The sequence below is a fragment of the Agrilus planipennis genome, unplaced genomic scaffold, assembly GCF_000699045.2.
Source record: "Agrilus planipennis isolate EAB-ADULT unplaced genomic scaffold, Apla_2.0 scaffold218, whole genome shotgun sequence".
In the NCBI taxonomy this organism is placed as follows: Eukaryota; Metazoa; Arthropoda; class Insecta; order Coleoptera; family Buprestidae; genus Agrilus; species Agrilus planipennis.
The window spans coordinates 527,537-539,700 of NW_020440118.1; the positions used below are offsets into that span (position 1 = coordinate 527,537).

Consider the following 12,164-nt stretch of genomic DNA (forward strand, 5'->3'; position numbering starts at 1 on the left):
AAATAATTTAACGTTCGTTTCAAATGACAGTTATCAAAAGAAGTTGATATCAAGATGGGTACCATGATTCTCTTGAAGGAGGACAATGCGCTACCGCTGACTTGGCCTCTAGGTCGAATCGTTGCAGTGTTTCCCGAAACTGATGGTAAAGTGCGGGTAATACCTGTTAAAGCGCGTTCAGGAGTGTACAAACGAAATATCACGCAAGTTGCACCCCTATCCATTGAATTGAACTCATTTTTTCAAATCTTGCTAAAGTTTAAGACGTCTATGTTCTAAGATAATTCGTATTATACCCTTGTATGTAGTATTTAAGACATAATTTAATTGTATCCTAGTTAACATTTACAAAATAGGCCAATAATTATTAAGATTTCTTCTTTTAGAATAATTCGCATTTGACATTGGTTTAATAGTTAATTTAGTTAAGTTAATAACTCATAGATTTAATATTTTAATCATTATTTTATTCGTGTAGGGAAAGTAGCTTATTTTTTTGTGTTATCTGTCGATGCGTTTTTTCTAAATTTCTTTATTAAACGTAATACNAGCGAATTTAAGAAAAATAAAATCAATTGGATTCTCGATAGCGGTTGCACAGATCATGTTGCAAATGATGATAGAATGTTTTTTGAGTCTATTGTATTAAAAAATCCAATTAATGTTAAGCTAGGTGATGGTAGAGTAACTAAAATTGGTAAAATACTGACTGAATTTGATGTTTTTGGTAAAAAATATGAAGTAAGTTTATATAATGTATTCTATGTTAAAGAAATGAGACAAAATTTAATCAGTTATTCTAATGTCACTAAAGAAAATACTATAGTATCTAAAGGTAATATATCAAAAATATATAATAAGAAAAACGAATTGATAGCAGTTGCTTTTAAAAGAGAAAATCTATATCACATGACAAGTTATTTATGTAATCAATCGAATGAGGTTAATTCTAGTATTATAAACGAAAAAAAATATAAAATGTCTTTTAAGGAAAAATGGCACAGAACTTTAGGTCACATTAATCTTAACTATTTAAATATTTTATGTAAAAATGCGTTGCTTGAAGGAATTCCAAGTAAGTTAGAATCTGAGTTCATGAAATGCGCTACTTCCTAACATTTATTAATGGTTATAGTAAGCTAGCGAAAATATATTGTATCAAATCTAAATCTGATGTGATTAATTGTTTCGTTGAATATGTAAATCAAATGGAGAATTTAACTAGTAAGAAAATTAAAATACTAAGATGCGATAATGGCCGAGAATATTTAAATAAAAATATTTTTGAGTTTGCTAGGAATAAAGGTATACAAATAAGTCCTTGTCCACCATATGTGCACGAATTAAATGGAGTTGCGGAAAGATATAACCAATCAGTAATGGACATGTCTAGATGCTTATTAGTTGAAGCAAAAGTGAATAGAAAATATTGGCCGGAAATTGTTAAAACGGCACCTTATCTTAAAAATAGAGCACTCGCAAATACAGTTGAAACTAAAACACCGTATGAAATATTTTTCAAAATAAAACCAAATGTAAAGTATTTGAGATTGTATGGCAGTAAAGTTTTTGTACGGATACCAGAACAGTTAAGAAAATCTAAATGGGACAATAAAGCAAATCGAGGAATTTTGTTGGGTTATACTGACATGGGCTACAGAGTGTTAGTAAATAATAGAGTGATTGATGCAAGACATGTAGACATTATAGAAGAAAATGTAAAGTGTATATGTTTTAGTGATGAGGAAAAGGTAAATGATACTCGTAGTGAAATTATCACAGATGAAGCGTATCAAAGTCAGAATACTCGAAATACCAGTGACTTTGAAGAACCTGAACAAAATATTAGTGATACTGAAAACAGCGAACCAAATACAATTAATATTAATGATAGTGAACCAAATACAATTAATGTTAATGATGAGACTGAATGTAACTTAAGACGTTCTACTAGAGAGCCAAAACCGAATAGTCGTTATTTTAACGAAAATACTGTTCAATATGTCTATGTAAACTTTTGTAATGCAGTCGTTCCTGGTACAGTTAAGGAAGCGATGCAAATGAGCGATTCTGAAAATTGGAAAAAGGCGATGGATAGTGAAATTTGTAGTCTTGAACAGAATAATACTTGGAAACTAGTCGAAAAACCAAAAGATAAGAAAATTATAGATGTAAAATGGATTTTCAGAAAGAAAAATGAGAAAACATATAAAGCTAGGTTAGTTGTTAGAGGCTTTCAACAAGAAGATTATATAGATAACATTTATTCTCCTGTTGTAAAAGTACAAACATTTAAATTATTACTTGCGATTTGTTGTCAAAGTGGGTATATTATTGACCAGTTGGACGTTGAAACAGCGTTTTTGAATGGAAAAATAAATACAGAAGTCTATGTAAATCAGCCTGAGGGGTTTGATGATAAATCAGGTAGAGTTTATAAATTGTTAAAGTCTTTGTATGGCTTAAGAGAAAGTCCAAGGTCATGGTATGAATGTTTTAACGAGTTCATGTATAAATTAAAATTTACAAGAAGCAAATATGACTATTGTTTGTATGTGAAATGTCAAAATGACGTATATATCTATGTAATATTGTTCGTAGATGATTTGCTGATATGTAGTCAAAGCCAAAAGGCAATTTAAGATGTAAAATTAAAATTGTCTAAACGATTTAAAATGAGAGACATGGGTAAAACAGGAACTTATGTTGGAATAGATATTGACTATGATATTATAAACAATAAAATGACATTTTGTCAAAAAATTATATAGAGTCTTTGGCAATTAAGTATAATTTGGAAAAAGCTAAATTATATAACACACCCATGGAAACTAATTTAAAGCTAAAACCTGCGAAAATTCCAAATCCAAATATAAAATATAGAAATCTAATTGGCGAACTCTTATATATAAGTACAGGCACTCGTCCTGATATAGCGTATAGCGTTAACTATTTAAGTCGTTTTCAAAACTCTTATGACGAAACACATTATAAATATGCTCTTAGAATCTTGAAATATTTGTATGCAACTAAAGATCTGAAAGTAAGCATATAGAGATGGATGAGCTCACAAATACTATCATTGATTTTTTGTCGAGCGACGAAATGCAGGAGGCTGCCATCCAAAAAGAATACGATGATAAGGACGCGTATACTTGTAAGTTTTTACAACGCAAATATAAGTTTGACGCGCGCGTAGTTCAAAAAAGTAACGCGCGAACAGGGAATCAACCCGTAAAAAGAAGCCGTATAAATTGTAAACGTTAGAAATAAAAAAGTTCGGTGGAGATGTACGAGATTAGCTCAAGTTTTGGAGTGGATTTAAAAAGATACACGAAGACTCAAACATAGTCGGCGAGGATAAATTTCAGTTGTTACAGCAATCCATAGTACCAGGATCACCCGCAGAAGAGCTTGTTGATAGCTATCCACCAACAAGTGATAACTATCCATGTGTAATCAATAGTTTGAAACAACGATATGGCCGTGATGATCTACAGATAGAAGTGTATGTGAGGCAGCTGCTTCAATTGAGAATGCAGTGTCCTCCGAAAAATTGCCATTATCTAGGTTGTACGACAAGATCGAATCTCAATTACGCGCTTTAAGTACGCTCGGGGTAACCACAGATAAATGCGCGGCTATGCTTTTACCGTTGGTGGAATCTTCATTGCCCGAAGAAATATTGCGTGTGTGGCAAAGGTCGAGTGAGACCAGAAACGCGAGTGACAATGTAAACGCACCAGATATGTCAAAAACGCGATTGATGAAGTTAATCGATTTTTTAAAGGCGGAAGTAGAAGGTGATCAAAGAATCTGTTTAGCAGTCGAGGGCTTCACCCTGGCGGATAACGCGAATAAAGCAACGAGTGCCAGTAAACCGAGAGCGAAGCAAGAAACGAAAGATGTAGCCACTGCTCGAAATTTGATTGCTGTGAAAAGCCGAGATAAATCGTGTGTGTTTTGCGAAAAAACGAATCATGAAAGTGCTAACTGTTTTAAAGCGAAGAAGATGTCACTTTCGGAGATAAAAGAGGTGTTGAAGAGAAAACGCGCGTGCTACAACTGTTTGAACGTAGGCCATGCGGGTAAATTTTGTCGCGCGAACGTAAAGTGTACGAAATGTTCGCGACATCATGTCGATCTGACGTGTTACGATGAAGAAAAACGCTACACAGAAAATAGAGCAAACGCGCAAAGTTCGGTAGACGCCGTCAATGTGAAAAAGGAGTGCTCATTAACAACTTCTTCGAATGTACCAACTTGTTTTATGCAAACTCTAAAAGTAAAATTGTACACTGATACGAATGAATTGACAATGCGCGCGGTGATAGATAGCGGCTCGCAGAATTCTTATATTTTGAAAAGCGTTGCACGACAATTAAATTATGAACCGATTGGGAAGCAAAACGTGGTACATTTATTATTCGGCGATAAAAAATCGAGCGTCACTTCCCATAATAAATATTTAGTGCGCGTTGGAAATCTTGCAGATAGTTACTGGTGCTATTTTGAAGCGCTCGACGAGGATGAAATCTGTTCGGAAGTGCCGTCAGTAACAAAGGGAAGCTGGCTGCAAGAATTAGATCGCTTCAACATTAAATTAACAGATGTGGATAGCACCGAAAACACCGTGGGTCTTTTAATCGGTGAAGATGTAGCGGGTAAATTACTTACGGGACAAATACGTCAGCTCAAAAATGGCATGACAGCAATTGAGACATACCTGGGCTGGACGCTGATGGGTAAAGTACCCGTAATAAATGAAAGAGAGAATCTAGCCGTATCAGCAATCTCCATGTACGTAAATAGCAATATAATCGAAGACTTATGGTCTCTAGACGTTTTAGGGATTAAAGATCCAATTGAGCACAAGACACAAAAAAGACACGACGAGGAGGTGGAGATAGTGTTCAGACAGACGATAATAAAAAATGAAGAAGGCCGATATGAGGTGAAATTGCCGTGGCTCGAATCCCACCCTACGCTTGTGGATAATAAACATTTAGCCATACAACGTTTGCAAGCCATGGTTAATAAATTGCAGAAAGCTGGTAAATACGAAGAATACGGTTCTATTTTCCACGATTGGTTGAGAAAGGGGTTCATGGANAAATCTGTCCGATCTTCTCTACCAAAGCTATTAGTATTTGTCGTTAGTCCTTGTAATTGCACTATTCGCTTTCAGGTAACCGAAAATGACAGAGGACATCGTATTGTTTACTTTTTATTGTATTTTCTGGGATTTATCCAAAATGTGTACCGTGGGATATATAGTGAACGTGCCGAAATTGAAAGGACGTGAAAACTATGATGATTGGTCATTCGCAGCGAAAAATTTTCTTGTGTTAGAGGGCATAGATATGGACGGCATATCTACAACGATCACCGAAGTCGAACAAAGAAAAGCGAAAGCGAAGTTAAATATGACAATAGATGGATCGTTGTATATACACATCAAAAATGAAACTACAATTACGTCGGTATAGAATAAGTTGAAGCAATTATTTGACGACACAGGATTCTCAAGAAGAATAAGTTTATTACGGACATTAATAAACATTCGCCTGGATAATTGTGAAACTACGACAAGTTATGTGTCTCAAATGGTAGAAACTGCTGAACGATTGAAAAGTACAGGGTTCGCAATCAGTGATGAATGGATTGAATCATTGCCATTAGCGGATCTACCAGATAAATTTTCGCCGATGGTCATGGCTTTGGAACGCTCCGGCCTAACGGCAAGTACTGACGTCATCAAGACAAAACTTCTCGATATGACTTCTGATGTTGGATGCAATGGAGGAAAATCAGCATTTTGGTCGGGCAAACCTAGAATTGGCAACACTGTTGTCAAAGTCATCACCAAACATAACATCAAAAGTGTCAACTGCTAGCAAATAAATCAAATGCTATAAATGCAAGAAAATCGGTCATCACAAAAACCAGTGCCCCGAGAACAGAAAAGAAGCAAGTGCCTTTAGTGTTGCTTTTCTGAATGGAGAATTCAGTGTTGCAAATAAATGATCCATGCCAGTCATATGTACAGGTGACACACGGATCACAACGCGTGTGAATTAATCTCAGTTTGACATACCTGTTCGAGATATTTTGTGCATTTCTAAATTCACTACTAATTTGTTAGAGTTTTGTGGTATCGAGCAAGAGTAACGGATGTGTTTCTATCGCGTTTGGTGACAAAGTTATATTTAAAGTTGATGCAACAAAACAATCCAAAAATTGTTTCGAATTTGGGCACGTAAAAGGAAATTGCGGACAACAGCCATTAAGAGACACAACTGTAGTACTTTCAGACAATGGGAAGGGATAGTGTGCAGTAACTGCAAGAAACCGGGACACACTACCCGAAGTGCAAAATGCGAAATATTCAAACGTGAGATTAAACGTAAGCGAAAAGCCCGTTAATATTTCGCTAATAATAATCGAAAAGTGCAGACCTCGCGTGAAACTAAGGAACCTAAAGGGCGAAATCATTTACCCCAAATACCGAACAGGAATATGCTGACACCTAGAACAACATACGCAGCAGCGGTGTCCCCTATACAAGAAAAAGGACACCAGGATACAAACACAACGACGACAATCCAGCTCTGAAGAGAGACAGCAACTTTTCTCAAAGGAACAAAATCTTAGAATCAATAAAAGAATACACAAAACACGACATCCCAGATATTATCAACCTAGTAATGGAAATAACAGCCACCAAATTAAACCTTACACTCCCAAATAGTGTGGTCAATAAAAAGTGTATGGCACTAGCCAAACAAATAATGGAAATCTTAGCCACTATTGAATAAGCTATCTATCCTTCACTGCAATATACAAGGCCTACGACCCAAATTCCAAGAACTATCCAGTCTTATTACAAAACATCGTCCCGTTACAGTAATAATTAACGCACTCAACCTAAGAAACATGTAATTTAAAGGAAACCTAATAAGCTACCTTAAGCTACAGGACTTTATTGCCCCGCACTTGGAAACTCGTTTCTACATAAACGAACAACTGACCTGGGTACAGAAAGACTTAATTCCCAGGGAAACCGGCGAAAGAAAGATCGAGGGTTGTAGAATAAGAATAACGTTGAAATATATACATATAGACAAGTAGAACATCTCCTTCTAGAACCTAACACCATCACAATAGGAGATTTCAATGCTAAGAATAGAAATTGGGGTGGTAACAGCGACTCATACAGGGGATTACGCTTTGAAGAACTAACACAATTACATAATTTAAAATTAATTTCACATGGAGGACCATCCCCACCTGGGTACTCTGCGAATATAATAAATTTTGCTATTTTGAGTGAACAAATTTAACAGCAGAATCAGATTCGGGATTTTCGGTTTGAATCTCGCATATGTTAATTTTTGGAGGTTGTGTAGGAAAACCTTCGAAAGGGGTACCAAAAGAGTCGCGATTTGGATTATTATCGTTACTATTAAATGAATTTGTTGACGAAGTACTCGGCCTAGGAGATAACTCATTACTTCTAGTTTCTTTCTTACAATATGTGTTTTTGTTTTTAGTGTTTATTACTCTATACTAAGAAAGTTTATTATTATTAGATGTAAATTGAGCGAATTTTCCCTGATCTTTCACAACTAAAATTGAAGCGATCCTTAATTCCCAACCGATCACTTCTTTGTCCGAAGATCCTTACCATCTCCACGCACTTACTCCTGCCCTTTTCCTTGTAAAAGATACGTTTACTAGCTTACCCGATCCAGAAATCCCAGAGCCAGTTAATCGTCTGCCCAACTGGCAACAAGCAGCATTTATGAAGAAGATGGTATAAGGAATATTTAAATAATTTAACGTTCGTTTCAAATGACAGTTATCAAAAGAAGTTGATATCAAGATGGGTACCATGATTCTCTTGAAGGAGGACAATGCGCTACCGCTGACTTGGCCTCTAGGTCGAATCGTTGCAGTGTTTCCCGAAACTGATGGTAAAGTGCGGGTAATACCTGTTAAAGCGCGTTCAGGAGTGTACAAACGAAATATCACGCAAGTTGCACCCCTATCCATTGAATTGAACTCATTTTTTCAAATCTTGCTAAAGTTTAAGACGTCTATGTTCTAAGATAATTCGTATTATACCCTTGTATGTAGTATTTAAGACATAATTTAATTGTATCCTAGTTAACATTTACAAAATAGGCCAATAATTATTAAGATTTCTTCTTTTAGAATAATTCGCATTTGACATTGGTTTAATAGTTAATTTAGTTAAGTTAATAACTCATAGATTTAATATTTTAATCATTATTTTATTCGTGTAGGGAAAGTAGCTTATTTTTTTGTGTTATCTGTCGATGCGTTTTTTCTAAATTTCTTTATTAAACGTAATACCTTCCTTCAAAGGGGGAGGCATGTTTAAGTCCTATTCATCAATTCGTAACATTCAAAATTCAGTTTCTTTTTCAAGTCTGCCTTTTTCAAGTAATAATTTCTTTCAAAATCAAAATCTTTTGTTTCGATTTCGAGAAGGGTACCTTTTATACCTATGCGTAAAATAGTGTTATGGGTGGCACTGTTATAAATCTGAAGTAAATTGTGTACAAATTGGTCAGGGTTAACAACAAGAAGAGTTAATGTTTTCCGCCGCCGAATTAACTTTTTAAAAATACTTTTATTTTTAAAGCCGAAATTCGAGTGGCCCATAAAACATGAGCTTCTGTCCCGTCGAAAGAAAAACATTGATACACTATGTGCGTTTATTACTATTCAATCGAGATGTTAACAAGTTAACGATGGAACAACAACTGAATTACAATAATCATAATAATTACCATTATAATTAGTCTTAAGGTAGTTGTTCCACCACATTACTAGTAAAAAGTTTATGCTAGAGTGTATCGTACAGTCAGTTAGTAGCCGTGATACCTAAGCCTAAAACTTTTTGCTGTTACTGCACTATTCCCAGCCAATCCCGTACGACTAACTTCTCCTTTGAAAAATCTGGCAACACCGTCTGAGATTGTGAATAGGTTATATTAGAGTTACTGTTCTTAGCATAGAGTAACCTCTATATTGCAACGTATGCTTATAAATTTGTGTATTAAAATTTGGATATAAATATTACAGATATGTCTAATAAAGTGCATTATAAAGGACGATTCATTAAACAACAAGGGCTTAGCAAGCGATTAAAAGCTGTGGCGGCAATGGCCAAAGTGAAAGAACACCAAAACAAACGTAAAAAGATTGTAGGAACCGGAACAGTTGAAATAGACGAGTTGGCACAAAGCCTTGTTTGCTGTAACTGTCAGAAGAACATATTATTAAATAACATTGTAAAAGAGTCACGATTTGGTTTAAATTCTGTATTTTCAATTAAATGTCACGATTGCTCCACATTAACTAATGTGAGCACTGGAAAAAAAACATACATCTGAAGATGGTGTGACGCGTAGTGACGTAAACACAAAAACTGCGTTAGGTAAGTTTTATTTTCTATGATAAAATTATTGAAAATAATAAGATAAATTAGAATGTAAATTGAATATTGAAGTTTAACAAAAATTATAATTATGTTGTATAATAAAAATATTGAACCAAATTTATTAATCTTTAAATCTGATTGTAGGAGCAGTGCATGCTGGAGTTGGGTATTCGTGTGTAAACAAAATTTTGGCTTGCTTGGTTATACCAGTTATTTCATCATCATTGTTTAAAAGATATGAACGAGAAGTACTCTAGATGCTTTAAAAAACACAGTGTCTGATTGTATCATCAGAAAGATAGCTACAGCCATAATATCCTATAATAATTTAAGAGAAATTTTTATTGAAAAAGGGGAAGTGGGGTTAAGTAATTTTTTGTCGGAAAAAGTTAATGGGAAACCTCGAGTAACAAACAAAGCAAAAAATTATTAACAGCGTTATTATATTTTTTAAAAATAATAAATAGCTTAATTTTGTTGACNACCCTACAAGAGTTCGAGGCCGATATTGCGACTGTCCCGACTGGCCTATCCTAATACTCCAGAAGAATTGATGGAAAGGTTGGCAGTGGAGGCATTTACTGATGGACTTCGGGACAGTGACACTCAACAACAAATACGCCTTGACCGACCTAAGACGCTAGCTGATGCATTGGCTCGTGCATTTGAGTACGAAACTGTTAAACGGGCCTATATCAGACAGGGAAGGGTTCGACTACTGCGTGAAGAAACGGATTCGTCAGAATCACTAGAATAAACCGTCTGCCGAATCATCTCCAAGTTCGATAAAGAAACACGAAGGCTAAGATGTTGGAATTGCGGCGAATTCGGTCACACGAGAAGCCAATGTAGGAAAAGTACTCCTAGGGTCTACGTAACGGGGCAAACGTTGACTCATGGACAGAAAGACCCCGAATTTATAGCATTTACGAAGACCTTGAAACACCAGAATGACAGTACTCATAGGTGGAACAATAAATGGCCGAAGATCCATATTTCTTTTGGACACTGAGGCCACTAGGAGCATAGTAAAACCCGGCGTAATTGAGGGTTCTAACCAGGTCGTGTCAACTAAGTGGGTTCTGCGTACGGCTACCGGAGAAAAAGCGGTTGTTCATGGCGAAGCTAACGTCTCACTCGAAATCGGTAAGACTGTCTTTGACCATCGAGTGCTTGTGGCAGATATTGAAGATAACGTAATTCTTGGGCTGGACGTTTTACAAAAATACGATTCTGACATGAATTTAAGAAGGTGCCTTCTGAGACTAAATGGCGAAGCATTCTATTTCAGCAAAGATACACAGGAGGCTGTAACCCGAAAGGCAAATTCTGAAACAGTACCTGTTGCAATAAGTGGAGTGATGGACAGACATTGTAGGAATCTAACCAGTGAGTAGAAATGCAAAGTGCAACATCAACATAACCCCTGGCCAAAAAGGAAGAAGCAGAACGATAATCCACGAAATGCAGGAGACCGGTATAATTGAGTCATCCTCAAGTCCATGGACATCACCGATAGTATTGGTAAAGAAGAAGGATGGCACAACCCGTTTTTGTGTGGATTACCGCCAGCTCAACAAAGTAACTAAGAAAGATAGTTATCCACTACCACGGATGGATGACACCTTGGATATGCTTTCTGGTTCGAAAATGTTTTCCACACTCGACTTGAAGAACGGATACTGGCAAGTTGCTTTAGATGCTGCCGACAAGGAATAGGCCGCATTCTCGATCGGTACGGGCCTTTGGCAGTTTACAGTTGTGCCTTTTGGTTTATGCAATTCCACCGCGACGTTCGAAAGGTTCATGGAGAAAATCTTGAGTGATCAAATTGGAAAGACTTGCTTGGTATACCTGGATGACCTCACAGTGATTGGAAGCACCTTTAATGAATATCTACAGCATCTGCAAGCGATATTCCAGCGGTTACGCGAGGGCAATTTGAACTCAGCTCGAAAAAGTGCCACCTTTTCCGCGAGGAAGTTTCTTACTTGGATTTGTTGTACCGGCGAAGGGCGTGGCCATGGATCCAGAGCAGATAAAGGCCGTGAAAGAATGGCCAGTGCTTGAAAATGTCCACGACATAAGAAGCTTCTTGGGATTGTGCACTTATTATCGTCGCTATGTTTATGGATTGGCCAATATCGCCAAACCTTTGACACGTTTAACCGCAAATTTCATTGGGATTCCAATTGTCAAACGGCATTTGACACCTTGAAGCAGGCTTTAATCACAGCCCCCGTACTGGTATATCCTCGGTCCAATGGAATGTTCATTTTGGACACCGACGCCAGAAATGTGAGAATGGGAGCTGTTGTTTTGCAGTTACAAGATGGCCAAGAGAAGGTAATTGGCTATTTTAGCAAGACCTTATCAAAAGCCGAAAGAAACTACTGCGTCACTAGGCGAGAGATGCTGGCTGTAGACAAAGGTGTGGAAATACCGGTATGGACGAAAATTCACATTACGCACCGATCATGCAGCTTTGAAGTGGCTTCTGAACTTCAAGAAGCTGGAGGGCCAGGTAGCTCGATGGATTGAGAAGCTACAGGAATATGATTTTGACGTGGAGCAACGGCCTGGAACCGGACACAAGAATGCCGATGCACTTTCCAGAAGATCTTGTCAAGCAGACTGCAGGCAGTGTGATCGAATGGAAAAGAACGAAAGAAAACGGCCAAAGTGGCAGCAA

General features: G+C 36.7%; 1 protein-coding gene across 1 annotated transcript; it reads left to right on the forward strand.

Annotated features, from left to right (window-relative positions):
- Positions 1-3,057: 3,057 nt before the first annotated feature.
- LOC112906030 lies at positions 3,058-5,897 on the forward strand. Its single transcript, XM_025979585.1, has 4 exons — positions 3,058-3,157; positions 3,543-3,733; positions 3,791-5,054; positions 5,683-5,897. Exons 1-4 carry the CDS (start codon positions 3,058-3,060, stop codon positions 5,895-5,897), a joined length of 1,770 nt encoding a protein of 589 aa, XP_025835370.1.
- The last annotated feature ends 6,267 nt before the right edge of the window (positions 5,898-12,164 follow it).

Coding starts and splice junctions, on each gene's coding strand:
- LOC112906030 (XM_025979585.1), top strand. CDS start 3,058: ATGGATGAGCTCACAAATACTATCATTGATTTTTTGTCGAGCGACGAA. Junction 3,158..3,542: donor TGATAAGGACGCGTATACTT/GTAAGTTTTTAC, acceptor TTGAGAATGCAG/TGTCCTCCGAAAAATTGCCA. Junction 3,734..3,790: donor CCAGAAACGCGAGTGACAAT/GTAAACGCACCA, acceptor GATTTTTTAAAG/GCGGAAGTAGAAGGTGATCA.